This window comes from Branchiostoma lanceolatum, chromosome 10 (genome assembly GCF_035083965.1).
Source record: "Branchiostoma lanceolatum isolate klBraLanc5 chromosome 10, klBraLanc5.hap2, whole genome shotgun sequence".
Lineage (NCBI taxonomy): Eukaryota > Metazoa > Chordata > Leptocardii > Amphioxiformes > Branchiostomatidae > Branchiostoma > Branchiostoma lanceolatum.
The window spans coordinates 11,303,898-11,329,953 of NC_089731.1; the positions used below are offsets into that span (position 1 = coordinate 11,303,898).

General features: G+C 44.2%; 1 protein-coding gene across 6 annotated transcripts in view; it reads left to right on the forward strand.

Moving 5' to 3' along the window:
• Window positions 1–830: 830 nt before the first annotated feature.
• Window positions 831–26,056, forward strand: part of LOC136442803 (paired box protein Pax-7-like) — a 44,557-nt gene continuing 19,331 nt past the window's right edge. The window contains exons 1-7 of one of the 6 annotated variants that reach the window (XM_066439735.1): window positions 831–1,019; window positions 2,122–2,625; window positions 10,915–11,102; window positions 12,918–13,083; window positions 13,590–13,768; window positions 14,348–14,585; window positions 16,701–17,963. In XM_066439735.1, coding sequence (XP_066295832.1) covers window positions 965–1,019; window positions 2,122–2,625; window positions 10,915–11,102; window positions 12,918–13,083; window positions 13,590–13,768; window positions 14,348–14,585; window positions 16,701–16,819 — 1,449 coding nt within the window. In that variant the 5' untranslated portion in view covers window positions 831–964 and the 3' untranslated portion in view covers window positions 16,820–17,963. Of the gene's footprint in view, window positions 1,020–2,121; window positions 2,626–10,914; window positions 11,103–12,917; window positions 13,084–13,586; window positions 13,769–14,347; window positions 14,586–16,700; window positions 17,964–19,400; window positions 19,947–26,056 lie in introns of those variants that run through there. The other 5 variants (XM_066439734.1, XM_066439738.1, XM_066439736.1 and 2 more) reach the window with 5 other exon arrangements.

A 26,056-nucleotide genomic window follows, 5' to 3' on the forward strand; every position in this document is an offset into this window, starting at 1 on the left:
ACTCTCTCTTCTTCCCTGCCCCGAGCGGCATCAGTCAACCTGCCCCGCTCTCAGCCCGACATCAGGGCGATTCGTCACAGTCCCGCCGCGCAACGCGATCTCCCAGCTAATTAATCGGACATTTACGTCCAGTTATGACCGCTGGAGAATGTACCTGACATTTTCTACACATGTTTCGATTTCTTCTGAACCCACACCATCTATGAAAAAAGAAGAACGGTACAAGAAGTGCCCTAAATCATGACGCTACTTACGGTCCTTTTGTTTGATATTGTGCGCACCTTTACCAGGGTCGCTTTCAAGAAGCATACACAGTCCGGTGGGAAACAGGTTCACATGCTATAAATACTGGCAGGATGTCAGGTACCCGCCGAGTGATACGTCCCAAATGGAATAGTTTCAAATATCAGGTGTCCTATCCCTCATTGCCGTTTGTCACGAAAGGAAAGGTGTGCCAAAAAACCTCACACGATCACAAACACCGCCAGTTGCACCTTAAAAATTGGTAGGTGCGTGACAAGTGTTCGCTCATTGAATGAAGTGATGAATTTCAAAAGGTGGGAGTTTTGGAGTGATTTCATACTCAGCTGCAAGGTTTAAAGTTCCCACAGCGGTACCCCGCCCTATACGAAGCGACCAAAATCCAACCCAGATGTTCTTCGTCGCAAACTCCAACTTGTGTGTGCCGAGGGCCAAAATCTGTCACAGAAGTGCGGCATCGGCGAGTCGACCAATCGGAAGAGTTTTTACCTTGCCCCGCCCATCAACGACCAATCAGCGTGGAGACAATGTGACAAGGAGTAGAATTAGCTTTACAAAGTAGGCGCGATCACAAAAGGGGTCACACTTTGATATAAAGTGGCCGCTCCAAACTGCGTGTGATTACACCTTGCGAGGAAAACACAGCAAGGAACTCCTGTGAGGCCTTTCTGACTTGTCGTGGACACACGTAAGGACCGCAGCCATGATGATGCGACCGGGGGCCACCGCCACCTACCGCCCGCCTTTCCCTTTAGAAGGTGAGACCAACGATCCCGTCTTTTGTCACATCGCTACTGTGTGTGTGTGTGTGTTTGTACCATGTGTTAGTCATACTGAAGTAGCCTATTGATTTGCCTGTTGTTCTCCTAGTTTAGTTCATCAGTACCGGACAGTCTCTCGGTAAATGACGAAGACTGTCCTATGACATGTTACCATTAGTCCCGTGCAGCGGTGTAGAACACACGTGTATGTATGTACCACACATGTCTGTATGTCGACACCATGTTCAATATACTGTCCGCCTGGGCGAACTTAACATTCGTGAGTGAACATTTTGTGTAAGTTGATGTAGTAATATTGAGCTAGGTTTTCGTCAGGAGGCGAAACCTCCCCCTCCCTGTACTCCAACACTTCCTTTACGTCACGAATGGTCATGAGTTTCCTTTGTTTCTCCCTCCGCACACTTGTGCGCAGCATACCTTCTGTGTTCGAACCTTGATCTCTTGCGCTAGGTGAAAAGTTGACAACTAAAGAAGCGAAATTGAAGAAGCCTATACACACTCGCGTATCATGGATTCCTTAAGTCATGTTGTCAACACAACGGCTTATCTTAACAAGAAGATAATTGGCGAGATTTACAAATTAACAGATCTTGGTTCTCCTAATTCGTTTGTCGCAAACACCACGGCCATTGTGTGAAGAGCCAACACCTTCCATGGATATGAAAATGTGTATTGTTATGACTTCCCCATCTTCCTTTTCCTCGGCGCCTACTACAACAAACAAATCCCTAAAACATACGAAAACCCGAGAACAACAAGGAAATAATGCTTATCCTATTATCTCTCCTACCATTTCTTCTTACCCAGTAGTTTGCTTGTTTCTATGAAATCGCGTATTTGATGCTTATTAGGAAAATAGCTTTGCCGTGAAGATAAAATTATGAATTGTATGAATGAAAACGGGAGGGTGTCTCTGTTGTAATCTTTATCGTTTGGTTCTACGGATTTCCGACGTAATATAAGATCTGTAAGTTTAGCTGAGAAAGATTTGAACTGCTCGGAGACCACGAGACTTGCGTAGTTTGTTCCGTTCCTCTCTCACCACAAAACTCGATGGCATTATTCTTCGTGCTACCAGGGCAGGGTCGTGTGAACCAGCTCGGGGGAGTCTTCATCAACGGCCGCCCGCTGCCCAACCACATTCGGCACAAGATCGTGGAGATGGCCGCCGCCGGGATCCGACCCTGCGTCATCAGCCGCCAGCTCCGCGTGTCGCACGGCTGCGTCTCCAAGATCCTCTGCCGCTACCAGGAGACCGGCTCCATCAAGCCGGGCGCCATCGGCGGCAGCAAGCCGCGCGTCGCTACACCCGAGGTAGAGAAGAAGATCGAGGACTACAAGCGAGACAACCCCGGCATGTTCAGCTGGGAGATCCGGGACCGGCTGTTGAAGGACGGGATGTGTGACCGCAGCACCGTCCCCTCCGTCTCGTCCATCTCACGCATCCTCCGCGGAGGGAAGGGCGAGGGCCGGGCGAGCGAGGACGGCGACAGCGAGGACGAGCGGAGGGACGGAGAAGACGGTGAGAAGAAACGGTCCCACAGCATCGACGGCATCCTGGGCGAGAAGGGCGGCTGTCGAGGTGAGTACGAACCTGAGGTGTACACCTGTAGCGACCTGACCAGCCCACAGCGCTGACCTAAGATAATAGGATGTTCGTCCGGAATTTCGGTATTTCAAGTGTGAAATTATAATCTGGACGTCTTTCTCGCCGATTTATTAGGGCGATAATTACATTACGCCTTCAAAGAGCGATCATTCGGTGCCAATTATCAAATCATGGTATATTTGTTAACAGAAGCAAACCTTTGGCGGGGTAGTAAAGTTTATTACATGCTTCCAAGAGCTGCCTGAAACCATGACTGTTTACAAGAATCGGCATTAGCTTCAGAAGAAATTACATTTTCACGGGACGAAAACATTACAAGAATCCCTACATACAACAACGGAGTGATTGAACGTTGTCGGTACATTAAAAAAGGAAACGACTTGCTTGCACAACAATGTTATCTGATGAATATCTTGTTGATTTTGGTATCAAGTTACAAGAAGTCGTGTGTATTTGCAACTATTTGACATTGGACCAGAAAAGTTCTATCTTGAAATGTTGTTGGTTATTGTTCGCTTTTAAAAAATATGACAAAACAGTTTTCGATAGAACAGATTTCTGAGAATTGCGTCTCTGCTGAGTAAATGTAAAATATGTTAACCACGTAAAATAGACAGGTGAAAAATAGCAACTGTATCAATTACAGCTTTCCAAGATTACAGAAAGCGACAATTGTCTACATTTTTCAGGTATAACTAGCTTCGGACTGTTAGACGACAATTCAATGATTCCCGTTTGTGTTAAGAAAATTACAAACATCGTGAAATCTGAAGCCTTTTTCGTTATACAGGATTGGTAAAAATAAGGGACGTCGGAAATTCCTAGCAACCTTAAATCGTAACAACCTTTTTCTTTGTTCATGTTTGGTAAGTTGTTAGTGTAACGGTAAATGGTGTACTTAACTTCAAAGCAAACAGTTGAATGTTTGGCTACTACAGAGGGATATATGATTTTGTCATTTCTTTTTCATCCCAGAAAACTTACATCACTTTTCTAAACGTATACGTATCACTGCATGTTATGTACATTCATCTTATATCCTCTATGATTTTACACCATACCTTTGTGATTTCGTTAGCAAACGCTTGAGTAGAGAATGACAGGAGAGTGATGTTTGACGTTAGTAGTAGTAGATACCGGTCAGCTAGTCTTTCTTGTCGCCAATCCCTCATCCCCACATGACCTGCCCTGACGCGAAGCTCTTTTTGCTCTTGACTTTTGCGTCTTCTTCTGCGCGCCCCCTCGCTGCCATAATTTTGGACGCGTAAAATTGTTGCATAGAGCAAATTCAATGGGCATTTTCCACCCGTGATCCCCGTGCCTGCGGAGCCGTGGCATTACCCCGTCCCTAGAGCGGCCCGTTCTGCCTACAAGTTCCGTAATGTGGTTGACTGGGGGCATAAGAGGCATACAACCGTGCAATATCGAACATAGAGGGATTTTTCTTCATCTTCTTATTCTCTCATCCACACAGCGCGCCAGCCGCGTCTAAAATCTTTAACACGGCTTGAAACAACTACTGACTATCACATAACGAGTTACCGTTTCTTGGCGTAATTGGAGCAGTTTGAATGGGGTTTTTAAGAGGAGGTAAAATTGGTTGGTGATGAGCTATGATGGATCGCACGACGTCGCGTAACATTTGAAATTACAGGTTAGGAGAGCTGGCGAAGCATCCCATACTTGGGCGCAGGATTATCAAAATAACGCACAATTTTTGCGGTCGTTTTCAAAGTAACCACTTATTTCTGCGATTGAGTGGGATTGAAAGAGGTTATAAAGTGACGCCGTTTATCAATAATTTCAGCGGAGTGAGGGAAAATAGAGAAATAAGTGCCAGATCGTCGCAGCTGACTTCACTTCACTACAGCTTTCTGTGGAAAGAAATACAGGTGTATATATGAGATTCAATTTAACGAACTTGGGCACTTATCATTATGCTTCAGTGTAGTTTTATTTTGTACAGAATGTCGAAATTTCTGCCATATTCGTTTGGAGCTAACGGAAAGCTGTACGGTATCTCGTGGAGGAAAACGCAGGTGCGGGTACGGAGTAGTACGGCACGGCACATCGGTGGGTAGACGGGCACATGCTCCACACTTTGGCGGGAACGTCCAACAATCATTCGGCTGTCTGTCAGACGTTTTACAGCCATAATCTCGTCCGACAAGCGCTCCGGTCAGAAGCTCCGTCCCCAAGAGAGTCTAGACTTTAGTCTCATCAATCCTGGCAACAATGCTTGACTTCTCCATGCAGACTCCCCGCCGTCAGTGGGCCCGGCTTCACCCTACCACTGACCCGCCGACAATCGCCTTCCCCCCGACCTTTTCACATCCTCGCAGCTGAACGAATATTTTATACAGAAACGATGGAATTAAAGGAAAATAACACACTTGGAATGTCAGCACTTCTTAAGGGGGGTGGTGAAAAGCTCCGCGGTGAGGTTTTACCTACCGCCGTACCGTAAAGGGTGGGGGAAAGGTGTGCGAGATGGAGAAAAAAGAATGGGAAGATCACACACACAATACAGCAAACGGAATTTGTATTCAAACCCTTTGGTAATTCATTTTTGAAAATCTGTTCTGAACAAAAGAATGTTTACGTATAGGCGCCTAAGACAAAAGGATTTGGGCAAAGAAAGATGGCTCACGACTATAGTGAAAAACGAAAAGCCCGAGGTGTGAAAAACAAGGTGTATCCTGTACATAATGGCATTTTCCTTTCAACTATTGTTACTTTGCGGTTTGGTCGTGTTAGATCTTTGCTCCCCTCCCTCGAAACTGCAGCAGCTGTTTTTAATTGGTCTTTTTCCTACAACTGTCACCTTCTTTTGCAGAAAAAAGCGCGGAGGATTTTGTTATCCAATAATTACGGGCTGGTAGTCAGGAAAGGCCCTGTATTTGTGTGGGACGTCTTGTGTTTGCCAGAACGACCCAGCGTGAGTTTTCGTATCGTGTTACACCACAAAAGCTCTATTGAGACTCGCCATAATAGCAAGCTTCAAGAAAAAATCTCCGTCAAGACCAACCGGTTCGAAAAAAACAAGCAGCTTCTGCTGTAAAGAAGTTAAAGAGAAAACCTGTTCTCTCTTTCCGTGCTTTCTACCCTTCTGTGGTGTTTGCTTTCCTCTATGCCGTTATCGGGGCAACAGATTTGTTTGAACAAGGGTTTTCTACTACACAATATCCACTTGTACGACGGTTATTTCCCCTTGTAGCTGCAGAGTGTCGCCTTTTGTCAACCACTTCATGATTGACCGCTTTTCATATTCCCCGCATCAATGACAAAATAACGTTTGGGGACCGGATCCCGTAGGAATATTGGGAGGAAATGCATGGCAGCCGGTTTAGTAGGTTTTAAAATTCCATTTACGCGTTGGAAAAAGTGGATTTCCAAGTCAATAGTGTCCGTGGATTTTCGATTACACAGTAGTATTGTGCGTGTATTGTGTCGGTCGGATCGGCAGCCGGTCCGGGGCTAGAGAAAGCGCGGCGGGCGCACGGCCGAGATTTTACGGAAAGTCGCGAAAGTGAAGGGACGGCCACACGATGGTCTACGAAAGTTAACAATCCATGACAATTCCGCGAAATTCCTTTTCTTCTGGTTGAGATGAGCAAAAGAGCCAAATTATCCCTGAAATTGCACCTCGGGAGCTGTGAAATCACTGGGCAGTTTGGAAAAAGGGAAGGGCAATGCGCCAAATGACTCCACGGCCGTGTTGTCTTCATGGCGATAACTTTGGCAAAGATGTCCACCGTCTATTTGTCATCGTTAGACGATTTCCAAAATGTAGTTGTGACAGCCCGAACTAATGATGACCCGCCACAAGCTGGTCTGAAATTTGGTCAGCATGGGGCAGGTAACGACTGAGGTATACATGGAAATTACATAGTGAACGAACTGAACGCCTCCCTGGGAAGAAAGCGCGAAGAAAAGATACAGAAAGCAGGAGGAAGGGTTGCGGATATAAATAGAAAGTCAGTAGTGCGAACCAGAGCGACATATGCCCAAACGAAACATTGTATTTCCCCATTTTCCGTCCAACGATTGCTGTACCGAATTTCAATGCCGTTAGAATGTACCATGGCGCGCTCGATTTTCGTGGTGGTAATAGAAGGCAATTCTTATTCATATCTACACAGAGCCATGCGGTCTCTGATGGTGTATCAGCGAGGCAGGGGTCCTCCGTCGGGACAAAGCCACAGAGCGACCGAAGGAGGCTGCGCCGCGCACGTACAATAGTATCTTCCCTGGCAGATGGTCGACTTATTGGAAATGAAGTATTATGCGGGAAGATTTGCAATTGCCAATACCGGGAAAGGGCAAACGGCGCACTTGCCCCGTAAGACAGGCGACGCTTTAACGCCCGGTGAGTTCCCGTCGACATCTCCCGGGAACCTGGCGAGAGATTGCCGCCGACATCTCGTCATCGGTTCGGCGCTCCCAGTCTGCTGCGCGTCTATCGCTATGCTGGCATCATTTAAAGTATGGTCTTGTTTACTGAGTGGTAAAGAAAAGTCTAAATTAACAAATCCCAGCAATATGGATTGGCGGGCGTTTTCAATTTATATGTATGAGGCCGCGGGGCATTCTCTTTGAAAACTTATGAAAAACATGGGAAAATATTGGATTGCGAACAAAAGAGAAGTGGGATTGAAGCAAGACTCAATTATATTTGATCGCTGTCTGGAAAGAGCTTACCCCTTCCCACAAGGCGAAATCTTTGGCCCTGATTGAACATGACTTGAAAACCCCCGCTTTGCCGCAAGATTAAACATCTTTCAAAAGGAAACCCCCTCCATGATCGCGCTTTGATTATGCTACAATAGCGGAGGCTTTTGTCGAGTGTGAACTGATTACCCCCTTTTTTCTTACCGCGCACACAAACACCAGCCGTACGAGAACAACAGCTTAGCTAAGTCTACACCCATTCACTACACAGGCTTTCCTTGTACCCACGTGTTCTGGAGACAACTCCAGCACGACAAACATCGCCTTGTCATGCCTCGATACGTCATGTCCCTTATAAAGCTGCGCCAGGGATTATTAGAACAAACGGCGAGCTTATCAAGACCAATTCACACTGTTTCGAGAGTAAACGAAGGGTGGAGAAATTAGCGCCATAAAAAGTTAATTTAGTTCCCCTCGAAGATTGTAAACGTGTGTTGACAAAGAAAGTGGTGCTGGCTCGAATAAACGGTTTACACTAGTCAAGAGCGTTAAAAAACGATATTGTAAGTGTGTAGAAGAGAATGAACTCGCTATCCAGTTCTTACCAAAAGAAAGTGTTAGACAGACTTGTCAAGAGCAAGCTAGGTGGCCACCCGTTCGTAATCTCCCATCCTACTCAAGTTTCATTCCTCCTGTACTGTGGGAATGCCACAAGACGTCAGTTTTAGCAAGCTAATTAAAATGTTTTGCCACAATATCGTCTGTGAACTTCTCTTCTCATTATTTGGAGGGTCCGAAAAAAATACCAGGTGCACTCGAGCCCCACCCCCCTTTCATTTGGTAATGGGATAAAAGAACTCAGGGGAGCGTTCAGCAAAATTACGTGGACACAAATTGAAAGTGACTTGTTTGAAAGGGAAAAAGTTGGAGCGGACACTGCAGACTGTTTCGATCCTTTAGCGAGTTGATCCGATCTTTGTGGGAGAGAGAATTCATGAAGGATGCATGTTGATAGCCACGCACGCTCTTATCTACACAGCCCAGGTACGCTGGTCGATTTGTCTGAATTACTGCTGACGGGACGCTGAAGAAAGCGTGAAGTTGGCTCGCCAAAATTCACATGGCAAAAATAGAAGGTTTGGTAAGAGGAGAGTGTGATGTTTTGGGTGGTGTTTTATTAGAATTTTCCACCTTTCTTGGCGGAACAGGTCGCACCTGGCGTGTAGTTGCATATAGGTCACACTGCGAAATACAGGTTTCGCTGACCGTTATGATATACTTATATAAATAGAGCGGTTGATAAAATGTACACTTGGCTTCGAGTAGAGGGTTTCAATACATCTGCTTTCTTCACCGACACCGTGTTAGATTATAGGGACCTAACTGTAACGCCCGCCATAAGGGTGTCATAGAAATTGGAGTAAATCATTTTCCATCAAAACCTTGGAATTCTTGACAATTTTTGAAAGATATTGAAAATTGATTTTTCAAAGACTATAAATTGACGATGTTTTGGTGTGAAAACGAAACGGAAGGAGAATATATTTGTTCTATATTTACGTCAATATCTCAGCATATTGCTTTCTCGAAACAACCGTTGGCTTTGCCTTTCATGCTTGAAAATTATTGAACGGAAACTCTGCAAGTCTGATTATTGACTACACTGAAAGAAAATCACTCGGCTACCGGGATGTCCAGTAGTCCTCTGAACTTTCGGTGAACTTTTCCTCCAACACCTGAATCAAATATTAGATAAAGAAAAATGTGTTGAAAGCTTAGGATTAACAAAAGTAAGAATTGGGTTAGAATAACAAGTGTGGAGTTGAAGTGAACAAGACATTGCTGGCCGCGTCCATGACGTCTGGCGACCGCGGAAAACTAGGGTGAAAAGGAGTGAATGGAAGGTTGAAATTTCCTTTCCATGGAGGAGGGTGGGATTCGCTATGCACGGCAGTCCGCGCGCTCTGGATGAAAGCACCGGACACGCACGCCTATTGGTCTCAGGAGAGAACACAATTCAACACAGCCGCGACACCAGATATGTATTTGGATTGGGATTTTCTGCCTTATTTTCCGCGATTTTTGTTTGAAACTGGAAGGTAAAGAAAAACTTGGCGACTTTTGCCGCAGCCAGTCGAACTTGTGCAGTCGTGTCTTGTTATCACCTCCCGAACCGTTTGAGGTTTCCTCTCACGTAAATGCTCTTTAGGTTCCTATTCAGCGGAGGCTTTAATGGGAAGAGAGAACTTATCAGTTCCTAAATACCACCAATATCCATCAACAACCAAGTGCGCTTCTCTCCCCATTCCTCCGAGCACACAGGAAGCGTTCGTCATTAATAGGGGGCGTGCGAGCGATAATCGAAATTTAATAAAGTATATTGGATGCGTCGCCTCTGGGGGCAAGTTAAGGCACGGGTGGATGCTATCTACCAACTCAGCGTGAATTTGATACTAGGGACCGATATATTCCCACACGGATCGCCTATACTTAGTAATGCTAGCATAATCCAAGCGGAAAGCGAAACGTCGTTTTTTCTACCTCACAGTGCAGTGGAGAGACGATAGGAATGGGAATATTTTGAATTCAATTATTCGACGGGGCATACTGTGGAAGCGTGTCGAATCATCGGCATCTCCACACAAGTTTTGGGCTGATAAGCGATGTCGTGAACTCATGTATGAATACAAGTGAGAAGGAAAACTTTTGCTGAATATTTTCCTGCCGCGGAAACTTGTTAAAAATTGATAGAACGAAGAGAAGCGCATTGCATAAAAGTTGTGTGGAGGGAATTGAAAATAATCTTATCATTATGCTTACCACGTAGTTAACTTCCTTCACATTTCTCAGAATAATGTCGTCATCGTTAGAATTTCTATACAGAGAATGTCACAAAACCCGTGCATTTTGAGTACAGGCTTGTTTTTGTCCGTTTCCAAGGCGACGTCGTCCTTTTATGGTAAACAGGTGTCAGTCACATGCCCCTGTGACTGTGTGTTACTAGTTGGTCCAACAATAACAGGCCTGGGTCCTACTCTGATGCAATACACGATGACGAAACGGGAAAAGAATTCAACACTCAGAAAAACAACCCTGCGCAATGTGTGTTGAACTTTCTCACAATCGGTACCGTTACGTTTGTGACTGTTTTCCTCCATAAAAACGCCACTCTTCCGTTCGCGTGACTCGCTCAGTACTTCCCAGTAACCGTGGCGTGTCCTTCATGTAACAATGAGTGGGTAATGGACATGGAAATGGGCAAAGAAATGGAATTGCATGGAAGTTACGTCAGGCTTCCTTCTGCATTTCAAAAGGCTATCGGAGCGTGCGGTTTGGAATAAAGCATTGCGGCGCCCATAGTTAGCTCCACCATGTCTACTGCAGGGACACAGTTCCTGTTTGCTTGTAACGCATTTCACGTCTTAGTTCAGCTATAACTACAAACATTCGCTAACCATCTGTTTGCTACCTTACAATGGAATTGTTTGAAGGATATCTTGTTGTGAAGAATATGCTACAGCTATCTAATGCTATTGACGGAAATTCTTAGTTTCTTAACTCATGATCATTATCGTATTTTCAACCCTTCAGGTGAGGATTCGGACTGCGACTCTGAGCCCGACCTGCCCCTGAAGAGGAAGCAGCGCCGCAGCCGAACCACCTTCACTCCGGAGCAGCTGGACGAGTTGGAGAAGGCCTTCGAGCGCACTCACTACCCGGACATCTACACACGGGAGGAGCTGGCACAGAGGACCAAGCTGACGGAGGCCAGGGTGCAGGTCAGTAGTTATCTCTACTAGCTAAGCTATCTAAACCTAACCCTAACTCTACCCGGACATCTACACACGGGAGGAGCTGGCACAGAGGACCAAACTGACGGAGGCCAGGGTGCAGGTCAGTAGTTATCTCTACTAGCTAAGCTATCTAAACCTAACCCTAACTCTACCCGGACATCTACACACGGGAGGAGCTGGCACAGAGGACCAAGCTGACGGAGGCCAGGGTGCAGGTCAGTAGTTATCTCTACTAGCTAAGTTATCTAAACCTAACCCTAACTCTACCCGGACATCTACACACGGGAGGAGCTGGCACAGAGGACCAAGCTGACAGAGGCCAGGGTGCAGGTCAGTAGTTATCTCTACTAGCTAAGTTATCTAAACCTAACCCTAACTCTACCCGGACATCTACACACGGGAGGAGCTGGCACAGAGGACCAAGCTGACGGAGGCCAGGGTGCAGGTCAGTAGTTATCTCTACTAGCTAAGTTATCTAAACCTAACCCCTAACTCTGCCTGGACATCTACACACGGGAGGAGCTGGCACAGAGGACCAAGCTGACGGAGGCCAGGGTGCAGGTCAGTAGTTATCTCTACTAGTTAAGTTATCTAAACCTAACCCTAACTCTACCCGGACATCTACACACGGGAGGAGCTGGCTCAAAGAACCAAGCTGACGGAGGACAGGGTGCAGGTCAGAGTCTGTGGTTATCTAAACTAAGTTATCTAAACCTAAACCTAACCCTAGCTCTACCGGCCATCTACACATAGGAGGAGCTGGCACAAAGGACCAAGCTGACGGAGTTCTGTAGTTATCTCTTAAATAAGCTAAGTTATCTAAACCTAATCCTAACTCTACATCAACACACCATAAAACTATGCTAGACTGTAACTATGTGTGTTATGTGTTATACTGGCAAGTAAACCATGAAATGATAGTACATGTATTGTCATAAAATGTGGTTTAGAATTATGAAAACTGTAAAACGATCGAATCCCAGAGAAAGTGTTAAGAGCTGTTCCCCTTCAACGGTTCTCAACAACAGGGTTTTGACAAACCGCGGTTACTGGCGGTCAATAAAGTGTTTGTTTTTGCCCCTTGTTAATTGGAGATTGATCGGGTGGGGAAATGGGCTCTGTTTGCTTTTGGTACTTGTACCGAGCTGGTGAGGTTGATCTTGTGCGCGTGGACAGGCTAGAACAGCAAACAACACGGCTTGTCACACGGTGTGTGATCATGAGTGAGGAAGGACTTTGTTGAGCACCTCCCAAAGGACATGTGATGAAACAAGATATGAAACCATTCCGACTAGCAATCGGAAATATGTACAAAGGAATTTCATCCATGTTTCCATTTGAAATCCCTAAACACCAACGAAGCCATCTTTAATCATTGTTTGATTCTTATATAAAGCTCCATCTTAAATAACGATCTATCAATCCAAACGTAAACACACTAGAAATTCTTATTCATTCGCCTGGGAAAGGTTGGGTGAAACATAATATTATCTCACAAGAGATCACAAGAAAATGTCTATATGAAATCGAGAAAGACAAAATTCAAAAGCGAAACACAAAGAGTATGTGTGGAGGTTAATTTGATGTTAGTTTACCTTTGTTGCTATGGATATGAATAAATACCGTTTCTACTTATTTCCAGGTGTGGTTCAGTAATCACACAAAAATGTCAATTTGAAATAAAAAAAGAACAAAATTCAAAAGAGAAACACAAAGAGTAGCATGTGTGGAGGGTAACTTGATGTTAGTTTACTTCTGTTGCTATGGATACGAATATATCCCGTTTGTCCTTATATCCAGGTGTGGTTCAGTAACCGGCGCGCCCGTTGGAGGAAACAAGCAGGTGCCCAACAGCTGGCCGGCTTCAACCACCTGCTGCCCATGGGCTACCCCGCCGGAGCCACTGCGCATGCGTCAGCAGCCTACGTCCCGCTGGCGGACACCAGTTATCCCATCACTTCACAAGGTGGGTGGATGAAGGGCCCTAATCCCGCCTGATCCCATGTTTGTTTGGACTGGACTTACACCGGATTTAGCGTTAATGAAGTTGCCCCCTTACTTTTGTTGAGACAAAGGGGGTCGGAACTAAACTTGTGTAATGTCACCGGCTACCAAAACAGAACAAATCTCGACCGTAACTGGCCTGTAACCGAGAACTACATTGGTGGTCCGCTAGGATTAATATAGGTGCCAATGATATGGCGATTTAGGCCAAGGCATTTTTTTTCTAGAATCACGTTACAGCAAGGAGTTTACTTTGCGAAGTAAAGTTGTCTTTACCTTACAGAGACTGATATCATGTGCTTCATTTTAGAGTCAACACTCTGCATTACAAACACCGGTGCTAAATGGTATATTGATAGCTTGGTTAGTAGACTGGTAGGAAAGACTTAAAGAACGAAAAATGTATGTTTTCATTGCTGGTTCAAAGAGGAGAATTAACGGTCTGTTTTGCTATCATCCACACAGTAGAATCGACCACGTTGCACCGACCACAGCCCCTCCCCCCGTCTACGGTGCACCAGAGCATGGCGGCCGACTCCACGTCCTCGTACGGCACGGCCAGCAAGGCGTACCAGTTCACGGGCCTCTCCGACTCCTTCGTCGCCACCGCAGCCAATCACAACACGCTCTCTGGAGGGGTAAGAAGGGTACTTTGGCCTCTTACACATTTCTTTGCGCTCTTTCAAATCTATGGTAACATCAAATGGTTGCAATAGGAACCAAATCTGTGCACTATTTAAATATACATTGAAAATGCTATATGACTTACTTTGTAACCACGAATACATATATTGTTAGCTTGATGAGTGCAATTTTAGGTAGTTTTCCATGGCACTCATTCTCACCACTAGACAATTCTTTTTGAGGGAGAGAGTATGTGAGCCCCAGTAAAATAAATAAGATGGCACCCGGGCTGACATATTGTACTTAGGAATGAGTGGTCTAAATTACACAATAACCACCATTAATTTTAATTCATCGGGTTACATTAATCCGCCACTTTGGAAAATGGTGGGTTTGAGAGATCTCTAGTGCAGCACTCCCAAGTATGCCCAGTTTAAATATACAGAAGTGCATTACACTGGAGGAGGTCAGGTTGTAGATCTGTTTGGACGTATCTTTCAATCGTGGCGGAAGTATGTATCCTGATGGAATTATGTTAGTAGATGTTAACAGTTAAAATGTGTATTTTTTTTTCAAACGAAGTTTATTGTCCGTTTCTTTAGGTGTTGAACATCCTCGGCAACCCTAGCACGTGCCAACAAGACTACCCTCTCGCCTCGCTCTCAACCTCCATGGACTCCACGCAAGCCACCAGCTCAGAAAGCTTCACAGCGCATGCGTCGACCCACGACAGCTACGCCGCGCATGCTCAGTCATACTGCACCCCGCCTAGCTACTCGACCACCGCCCACCCGTACAGCATGGACACCTACCAGTACGGGTCACAGTACCCATCGCAAGGTATGTAGAAATCACAGACTTCCAAGTATGTTTACTGGTCAATTTCAAGATCACGCGTGTTTAACGGTTTCCAGGTAACTTTTAACGTCCAAGAGACCAAAACATAAAAAATGGATTCTACATAAGATTCTAGTCTGATAGTGGCATATTTTGCAATTTGCAAAACGTTAACTTACGTTGTTAACTTACAAAACGTTAACAACATAAAGGGCACACACTGACGATCACCTCATATAACTCCACAATCTTTGTCAAGATGGCAAAATTTTGTTCATTGCATAAATGTACTACTATAGATCAGTTTGGTCCAAGATGTAAAATCATTTGGTAAAAAAAGATACAGTCGAGGATTCCCTGAAGTGCAACTACTTCAGGCAGACAAATTGTTCGTATTTGTCCATCGTTATAAGCTGTAAACTCTGTGAAGAAGTGTCATCTAAAACAGGTGTTAACACTGTGCAGGAGATGGCTCACTTTAGGAAGTGTCATTGTCACTTCTAGCAGAAAATCCGGATTGTTCTGTTCGCCCTCTCTCATCACCCTACCCGGAGTCTCTTGGTAAAAGCCGACACGCTCATTCTGTTCATTCGGCTATAAAATGAACCATTCGACTTAACCATAGACATTTTAGTTAACACTGGCAGACATCTTGCCCGACCCGTGTAAGAGCCCATGTGCCTGAGGCGTGATCTTGCCTGTTCACTCGTTTTTGGGACGGAAGTTGGAGCTAATCTATTCTCTCCACTTCTCATCGTTCATGGCGCGATGTTTCCTCGGTCAAACCGTTTGGGAAAAAGATGAAGCGATCCCCGGGCCCAAGTTCAGGGATGTCATCACCATGGTAACGAGGGCACGCCCGATGCTCCCTCTTCCTCTCCTGTACTTTGATCTGCATATCTGTTGTAAATGCCACTGCACGACATGGGATGGGAGACCGGGCTAACAACTGTGTCTGTGTCCCCGCTCTGAAAGCCTGGCCCCGGATCCCTACACATAGCTGCTTATGCGTTAGAGACCGAGATGTAAAAAAAAAAGCACACACAATGGTGTTGGCATTTTACCTCGATTCATAGCGATAACCATAGCTACCCACTTCAGCTCTCTTGACCTGGAATCCCTGACCCTCGTGGGACCATGAAAAGGACACATTGTCTCCCTCCCTCACAGCCTGTCTACTTGTAAATTCTACAGAGAAACGCACAAAAAGGGCTGGCCCGTTTCTTGACAGAACTCTTTGTCCTCCCGAGATGGCCAATATACACAAGTGTAATCTGTTTTTGGAGCAGTGAGAGCACTGGCCGGAGAATACTGGGCTTTAAAACGCGGTGATGAAGTGTCTTTGATAAGGAAAAAAGAAAAGAGAAGAAAGAGGAAATCGTTTCTGGATGAGACGGGCAAACATGGGAGCGCAGTTGCAATGGTCCGAGCATTGTCCTGTTTCTAACAGAAACCAAACACTGGGTACAAGCACGTATTCAGGTGGACTGATGAAAAGCAGTGGTGGGATCATTGTTGTGAAGGGGGCAAATACAGGACACCAATCTTCTTTTGTGTCGGTCAGAATGTCCTATTAAGCTTATACACTCTCACACTTGCTCTCGAGTAGTGTTTGGTACTGTGTACTCGGGACTTGTAGGTAAATATACTCTCCGGCTGAGCAAAGTTGTTTAGGGAAACACGCTAAGCTTCGCACAATCTGTGTGTGGTTATGTTTGCTAAGAGGTGGTTCTGTATGAAAGCTTTCAGTTCTGGAGTACGCTTTCTTTCAAATCAGTGAAGAGTGTATTTGTTGATTGAAGTGTTGCTAAATAGGTGAGGGGGGTACTGATTAGATTAGTCGTTATAGACATGTCAATGCAGTGATTGTCCATGTCATGGGCTCTACGCTATTTTGCCTTCTCTAATAAATTAACATGCTCCGTGCAAAAATTCTGGCTGACCAAAGATAGAACAGCAAAAATAGAGTTTGACAGAAAAGGCAAATACAGTAGATAGTTGAAAAATGATAGAAAGTGCATCAAATGAAAAAAAAAAAACCCATAACATTGAGAAAATTAACGGGACTTGTTGTTGACTTCTACTAAATTTCTCTTGTCTGTTTTTTTTCCTCTGTAGGATCCTGTACCTCCAGTTACGGCAGTACCGGGACGAGCCTGTCCAGCCTGCGGCAGAAGTCCCTGGTGCACCCGCTCGGTATGATCCCCGTGGGTAGCGGTACCGGGCAGGCGTACTGAGGCCTCCACAATCACTGGGCGTCAGGACAAACCATGCAAACATATGATAGATAGAAAGAAAGGCAGCATTGAAGAAAGACATAGAATCACAATATCCATTCAAAACGAATGACATTCCAAAACGTCTGATATGAAAGATTTTGCTGTAGAAAGTTAGAGGATTATTAGAGTGCATCTCTGGAATTCGGCAAAACTAAATCGGGGACCGATATCAATAAAAGGTTTAGTGTAGATATTAACATGATCTTACCAAACACATATGCAATACTAAGACCGTCAGCTAGTGTGATCTACACATACAGAACTGCCCATTACAAGCATAGGCGACACTAGTATGTTTATGAATGCAGCAAAGTCCTGCCAAATCTAAGTGTACTGTCATCGTAGGTCAGTAAGGTGTGAAGTGTATAGTGACATAGATATGTATCCTATTCCAAATGTGTGCGAATCCGGCCTCAATTTTTCATTCCAGCCTGTCACAAATCGGCTATATTTTAGAGATATCGTCTTTTTTCCCCTCTAGCTCATATTGAAATAAGAAAAAAAAAAATTACTCTAACGTTTGTTTCTAGTTTGGTTTTACTATGATTTCGATGCTTGAAATATGCTACCAGTTACGATGTCAGTTTGTTATTATGTTAATTAGTTTCTTTTGTTGTGTGTGACAAGCTATTTTCCTGTCTGTTTCCCTGTCCATGGGTACTTAAGTCAGAAGACTGATGTGCCAAATTATCGCCCCTTGTACATAGGTTACGTGTAAATAGAGAGTAGTATAATACAGGTATTTATTTCGACCAGACCCTGTCCGACACTTGTATAGCGTCCGGCGCGTGGCGGGTAGCTCTCCACAATTGTACAGTCTACCCGTGTGAAATAACAGGTTGTATAAAGATGCTTCTATGGAAAATTGCTCGCAAAACAGCCAGTTGGAAGCGAAGGTGCCAATTGTACATCCTTAGCCGTGCTCCCCTCTGTTTAAGGTCGTGGGATAACAAGCCTTCGGCGCCACGTTATAAATGGGTTAATGACAGCTGGTTAGCAACTGATACAAATCAGAAGGAAAAAACAGTTGAAGTTTTCCCCTGTCTTTGCTACATCGTGTGTATACGGATGTTGTGTGCATTAAAGTTTGGGTCTCAAATATCATGGCTGTGTGTGATGCTAGATATTTTCTTCCTCCTTCATAGCTTGACTAGATATGTTTGAGAATGTATGATATACCCCAAGCTTGTTCTAGACTTACGTAAGCTTCAATACGTTTCTCAAATGTGGACAAGGCTAGCACAAACATGTGAATTAAGACAGACCCACAAGTCCCCTAGCTACGTATGCGCAAAGGTGTCACCATTCCGTTACAATGACATTTCTTAATGACTCAACGTTCTGACGTAGTCAGCTTTTTTGCCTTCATTGGTGAACACCTGTTTAACTAGGCCTGCTTTTTCTCAACAGAATTTTGGTTATAACCGTGCAGGCTCATGTCTGTTGAAGTCACCTTCAACAATTTTTGTTTTAAAGGAGGGAGCACAAAACAATTACAGAACGTTAACGTTGGAAGTTAGATTTTCAAATTCAAATTTCTAGTCCTTTCAAAACATAGCAAGTTTAGATAACACTAGCCCATTGCATATCGAGCTTCGTGAAGCAAAGATGGAATGTCGTTGTGCGGTGAGAACTCGTTGAATTCGAAAATCTAGGTGCTGATTTTTTGTGGTCCCAATATATAAACGACTCCTCATGCGGCTTGTTTCTGTGCTCTTATTAAACACCCAAAGTTTGAAATCATGATATAAATGTGCTAATATGAGCAAGTAAATGTTAATGATCATACAGATTGCCATATCCAGAATATTTCCAGTTTTAACGTTCTGAAATTGGTTTGGGCTCCTTTAATGAAAGTTGGTATGAGTTTGCTGAAGATGGAACTTTCTAGTTCGGTAATGCTTCCACTGACAGTGCCTTTAAGACTCCTATCAGTTGTGAATTGCAAATCTAAGACAAAAGTTTACATCCCTTTTATAGACGTGTTCACCAGCCTTTCAACACGGTATACAACTTACAGCGTTCCTTCTATAAGTGCAAGTGGTATATGCACTATTGGATAGATGTGCCCACGCAGTATAATAGAGTCTATAACCTATCTTACGCATGACGTGCAAGTTTACAGTCACTTCCACCACCCCGGGTAGTGATGGATATATCAAAACTGCACAGGGGAGCAGAAATATTAATTGGGAAGTCAGAATTCTAGCTATCAGTAATAAAGCAAGACCACTGTGGGTTCTGTACAGTAGTTACGGGCTGTGTTTATCGGCTTAGAGACTCTAGGGTGCCTTTCTGCAGCAAGCAGTGTCTAGGACGAAACTTAGACCTCTCCTCAGTGAAATGGGAAAGCAAATCGAATTTTTAAAGAACAAGACAGCGCATGACGAAGACACGATTAGCGCCGTAAGGAAAACGGCATACTTCTGTAATGCTGATTGGAGCGGCGAGTGAAAGGTTTCCTGCAACTCTTTGTTAAAAATTTGTCATGGCAAATTTGGAATACTATCAGTTTGAATGCAGAAGTCTTTCGCTTCCTAAAGACCGAAGGCAAAGCGCAATCCGCTAAATTCTACATGTAGGGAGACGGGAGCGGGCTGGAGTCTCTCAGCGCAGGCAACAAGACTTGCAGGAGGCCCGGTGGCGGCGGGTAGGAGTTCCCCGGTGCGTTTATTGCGGTGATGACGGAATGTCGGTCCCTCTTGTCCCGGGCACGCAGCCGATACCGGTATGCCCTTGCACTTGACTGATGTCGTCTCTGGGAATATGCCAGCCTGCCAGCGACGGCGCGCTAAACTGTTCAGGGAACAGACACGGGCCGAACGGCCGATCATTCATCCCGTAGAACACGACGCGAAGAGCGCCCGAGGCGACACGACAGCCGGGTGGCATGTCCCGGGACCCCGGAGGGATGGCAGGGGGGCATGGATGTCGGAAATGACGAGCAATGCTTGCGTGAGCGGGAGAAATGTGAGGCTTTCAATCTGGTCTCGTTCACACGTCCCCTCAGGCAATGTCACCAGCCTAGGCGACAAGTGACGCATGTCTCCAACAACAGCGGTGCTGAAACTGGGAACAGGAAAAGGTAAGGTTTATAACAGGAAATCACCTCATACAGTCATATATAAGGTTCAATCAGAGTAACCTGTACAGAAACGCATAAGTATTGTGCAGACCGCAAAAGCCAGATGAATAAAGTCTCACCATAGCCTGACTATAACTTAATTGTCAAGGCTCGAGCCCATCTGCTTACTAGTATTCTAGTATTTTATGTAATGATACGAACTTCACAACCTCGCAGGCTTTTCCATTCTTATGGCCACCTTTTTATTTTAGCTATACTTCTTAATAACCTTCCTACACCGACACGTCATCTAGACATAGATGTAGCTGTTCTCAATTCAGGAAAACTGTTCTTGATAAACTTTGCACAAATGTAGCGATTATATGAGTCGTTTTGATTTACAAATTGTACATATAGAACGTCAATATCATATCATCATATCTTTCTTTGTTTTCGAATTCGCTTTACTTCTTAAAAATCTTCCCTACACCGACACGTCATCTGGTCTATCTGAAAACGCTCTTAATTCAGGAAACTGTTCTTAATAAACTTTGCACAAATGTAGCGACTAGATGAGTCGTTTTGATTCACAAATTGTACATATAAAGAGTCTATCTTGCCCAGCAGGTAACCAATTAGTTTTAAGGAAAGCCTTGTTGGTAAACTACAGTTCCCGAGACAGTCACTACATGATGGTACTGAGTTCACAATGGACAGGATAATAGTAATTAGTATTTCCACAGTGGCGCACAAAGACACGACACAAGTGGCGTCTGTAAACACTCCGGTCTTGTAAACAAGCTAAACAGGGGACCAACACATTTGTTAATCCGCTCTGGTGTAGCGGTAAGCCACAAAAACACTCCATAACAAGTTTGTAAAGCTCGAACAGGCCCTCTTCTTCCAGTTGGTTAGGTTTTGGTGACCCGTGTCCGGAACCTATCAGGGTCCAGAACGGTAGAACATGCGTCAAACATAGCTGGGAATCCGAGGAATAACCATGGGTGCTGCACGCAGGGTACAGCGTTTCCACCTTTCGCTCGCACAGGTGTTTCAGGAAGAATTCAATAGAATATCATGGACAAAGTAGAATGTTCTATATATTTACACAAGGTTATGTTGGACGCAGTACCCCAGTGACAGACGCTACTGAGTTTATACCTACGCAAAATTAAATAGCATTTACTCAAAGCAACTGGATATGATTTTGGAAACGGTCAGACGTTTCAAGTAGCATTCACCACTTTTCGTCAGTGACACTGTGCAAGATTTGTTGATCAGCAGCTTTTTTTAACCACGAACTATGAATTACTGAGTTATATGTTGAAGTTTCAAGTTTTGGGATGAATCGGACCTTCTTCATTACGCCAGTTATCATTTGGGAAGACTAGTATGTTTAGGTAACAAATTGAGGCAGGGAAACCTTCAGAATCGGTCCGTGTATTTTAGTCTCAAGTAGTGTACATGTCAGTTTACTAGATTCATGTTTGCACTTTCTTTGAAACATGAAAACTACTTTGACTACATGTATCTTCCAGCGGTACTGTGGAAGTATCTTATTCCAGGCTTTTCTCAGCTCGAAGAACAGAATTCTTTATAAAGTGTTCTTTCAATATGATGTTGAAAAGCTATATGCTAGGTTGCAGACGCGAGTTGCAGCAAGCACAGGCCATAATTTTCCCGTCCTATTGCGCTCATTCTAACTAGACAGTAATCGCCGTGGTGAAAGACGTGAAAAACGGTTGCGAGCAACCACTGGCTGGCGGCGCGAAGATAACTTGCATTAGGCGACCCTCGTGTCACCAGCGGCGACAATTGGAGACTTTCCGGGTGGGAGATAGGCGCGATATTCTCGGTGGATGCGTAGTTACTGTCGGGTTAATCGTTACGCTGTTATTTCGCGAGATGATTGTGGGAATAAGGTGGCAGAGTGTGGGGGATGATAAGTGGTGACGGATTGGGACAGCCGGTGTTGGGAGTGTGGAGCTGAGCTCCGTAACTGTCGGGACGGGGGGGACGGATATAGCTGTATTCTTCCAGCAGGTGAGAAGGTTTGGAGTGATAGCCAAAGAACCGTGAAGAGAGCCCAGCGATCTGTAGAACGGGTGTAGGAACACTGGAAATCCGGTGGAAATGGATTTCTGAGAAAACGGATTTGCCGAGAATGATTTACGTGAATATTCCCCACTTTTCCATTACGCTGAAATTCATTCTTCACGTACAAACACACTATTTTGTCAACACACACCACGACTATACATGACACAGAACGCTTCCCCCATGTACTCGTAAAGGACAAATTATATTGACCGAAGCAAAACATATAATGTATTGCCTCCATGAAAATAAAGATGAAAACGAAGTGGTAAAAGGTCATTCGCGAAAGAGATTACTTAGTAAATACTGGGATGATAAAAAAGTAGGTAAAATTGTGAATGCGTATTGGACATTCCAAGTTTCCATTTAGGTTCACTAACTAAGTTATCAATATCAATTCTAAAAATACGGAATAATTCTAATTAATTTAGTGCATATGAAGGCGGACGTCACAAACGTGATATGTGCTTGTCCGACATCTTGTTTGTGAAAACATTTTGTTTGCGTCTCTATGATACCATTGCTATGTTTTGTAATAATCTATGTCATACTTGGGACATGACTCTCTCTCTATAAACCGACACATAGTCAACGACAGTATGGCCAACGGGTGCGCACAAACAAGTACACACACAAAACAAGTAAATGATATAATGTATGTTTTCTCCTTTATCATCATCATCATCATCACCATCTATAGACCAGTATCAGCCGGTACCAAACAGCTGGTACCAAACAAGAAGTACTTATCTATCTACTCTCCAAGCATCTACTCTCCAAGCAGATGTTGGTGGGGAAGATTGTAACCTTTTTGGTGGGTTGAGCCGACAAAAAACGGGACATAGGATAAAATGGTCACAATCTTCAAGTATATTATCTATCTATAAAAGAACGTTTGGTAAAGCAAGACGCAGTGATCAGAGTAGAGCAAAGTAGAGTAGTTTCGGCCTAGTAGGAGTCGTCTTGCCCCAGTATTAATTTTGATTAACCTCTCAGTAAAATGCTAGATGAACATCCTACTTGACCGTAATTTCTTAAGACTACTCTATTCTGTAGTGGAATTTGTTGTTTTCTTTCTCATTGTATATATTCTTCGAAATTCGGTAAGCAAATATATATGATATTGCTGCAGCAAATATATATGATATTGCTGCATGTGTAGGAAATGAAATTTTAAGAATGTGTAAGATTTTAGATGGTGAAATATAAAACGCCTATGTAGGCACTATAGACATGGAACCTAAGAAAACATCGGTACATAACTATTACACAGTGGACACAGACACTCCAGTGTTCTTCTCAATGACAGTGCTGACCTATGACCTCGGATGATTGACAGGTCCTCTATCATGTCGGGCGTGCGCAGCAGGTGCTTCAGGTGATGACTTCTGCAGATGTTCAGACGGGACATCTTCATTTCCGGAGAGAGATAAATGGACACACCTTGTGGTCGTCATGTCTTATCAAAAACACATGTTGTCTTCTGCTTCCGCAAATTTGTAAGCATATTAAAAATGTCTTTGTTTTCTGCGAACTTAAGTTTCAAGATATGTTTATATGTGTTATCAAGTCTCCGTAATATCAATTGTAAACATCAACGCCATTTAGCTAGCTAGAGGCTACCGTTGGTGTGTCTGCAAGTTTGAAATCTCTAATAAAGAATTAAAGTAAGAATTATGATTGTAATACGGAGATCGGAAATCTTGATGTTTAGAATGGTCAGCAATATCATATGAAGAAAGATGCATAATTCAAGATTATCTGAATCTGATGAACTTGAAATTTTATACTCTCCAAGCAGCTCTCCAACGCCTAAAAACACGTTAAAAACCAGCCGAAACCCTAGCTCTGCTTGGAGAGTAGAAATTTTAGTGCACATCCTTGAAAATGTTATAATGTAACATAAATATCATTATTAATATAACCGCACTCTAGATATGCTTGTCATATCTAACGACTGTGTGTATAACTATGGGAACACATTCCTTACTACTGTTTATATACATCGTGCATTGAGACAACATTAGCTATTTCAACACAGGGTGGAATTTGGAATATTGGTCAATTCAGCCGGCCAAAAATTCCTTTACTAGCGGCTAACAAAGGCTTTGTCCACAAGAGGGCGCGCGACTTCAGACGAACAACTAACTGTTTAGCATTTATAGAGTTGATTCAGTGCAAAGCCATTGTCTCCGTCTATCCATCGTCAACACCGGCCGCTGAACATAATTCCATCAAAGTGAGGACATATTGTTCCCACAGACGTGTATTGTGTGTGTTATAATAGGATAAACTCCTTTACCCGCTCAATACACCTGCATATATTTGTCGGGGGCGATTGAGGGGCTGTGACGTGCTCCTCCCGACAACATTGTGTGGGTCAGGCGGGAGAGATGGATGTCCTGAGCGGATAAAACTGCTCCTCGCGCCCCGCTGGGCAGCCCCTTCAGGGAGGACCGGTGGACAGTATAGCGTTACCGCGTCCTGCTGCGCACACAATTGGCAAGGAAGCCTTTCCCAAAACGCCAGGAAAAAAGAAACCATTGTCCGCGTTTGACAGCTCCGCTGCTGAAAATGTATGGGTCTTCGCTCCAAGATGGCAAGACTACCCCTTTTCAGGTTAATCCAGAAAAGATGTTTGTGCATCGAAATTCAAGAAGAAACGCCATTGTTGGTATTGACGTTTCAAAAGGTTTAGGTTTTCATCTTTTATAGCAGTAGCTGGCGTTACGCAAAGAGGATATATCACCGGAGGTGGTAACAAATATTTTGACTTACGGGAGTCTGATTCAAACAAACAAAAACGTATCCTTAAAGTACATAAACAACTTAGGGTCAGATTCTCGCTGCGATGAGTTAAAAAGACATTGACCCAAGAGAGACCCGGTGTGTTGTACAGAAAGCATCCATTCCTCACCGGGACCGAACGGTCTTGAGTTACCTTTTATCAGACGTCGTTAAGACGGATTTATGGGACCATCAGTGTCTCTACAATCTCTTCAAATATCAGACAAAACACCACCCTGGGAGAAATCATATTCCCCGGTAGTGAATGAGTTTTATTCCCGTTAGAACCGCGGCTGTAAAGAGCATAATGGAGAGATTCACCTCCATGAACACAGTAGAGGATGATATTCAAGATGGCTACCGAGATGGCGGGTCCCTTTTCTGAAGAATCCCAACAAAGTGTAATCTTGAAGGTGCCAAGGGGCCCACCTCCGTGAGGGAGACCATGAAAAGGACCCGAGTAAAATGCCAAGTCTCGGATTTCTGAGATTGGCCTGAACACAACAGATGCGGACCTGATGTTGAAGGTCCCTTTTGTGTGCGAATGTAAACGGGAAAATCAGGTCTTCTCCCCAAACGAGTTATGAGTAAACACGATTTATCTGTTGTGTACGATGACGTACGGTTAGTGATAACGTAAAATGGCTTGTCTGGAAGATGTGCCCTCTATAGAAAACTGGATGCCCTCCGACTACTTGCCGCTACAACAATTTGTCAAGTCCAATCGGAACATACAAGATAGCACTGAGAGGATACGCAGCGCTGTCTACTGCTGCCTTCTCTGGCTGGTAAAGCTATAATGCGTTTTCAGTAAAACGGCACCGCGTTTCTAACACTTGTACTTTGTACACATGCCGTTGTATGAAATTACAATGCAGCATCCTCAAAATTGACTATACTTTAATACAGTGCAATAGACAGAAAATTGTATTCTTTTAATCTTTAGCAGCAATATAGCAAAGAAGCCCTCTTATTCAGACCAAGAAAACTTTCCACCGCAAATAAACAAAAACAACAGAATTCATTGGATACACAAGTAATCACACCTAAATGCATTAGCATTGTTTCAGAACAAGGTGTTAAAGACGGATCTTACACCATCCGCCGCCAATCGGAACACACGTAACAAAAGACTCGGTAATGTAATTCTCCGTTGATCTGATCTATTTCTCCGTGATTACGGCGGTACAGGAGAGCTCTGAAACCACTCTGTTTGCTTTTCCCAAAGGGACTGGAGGTAGTGTGGG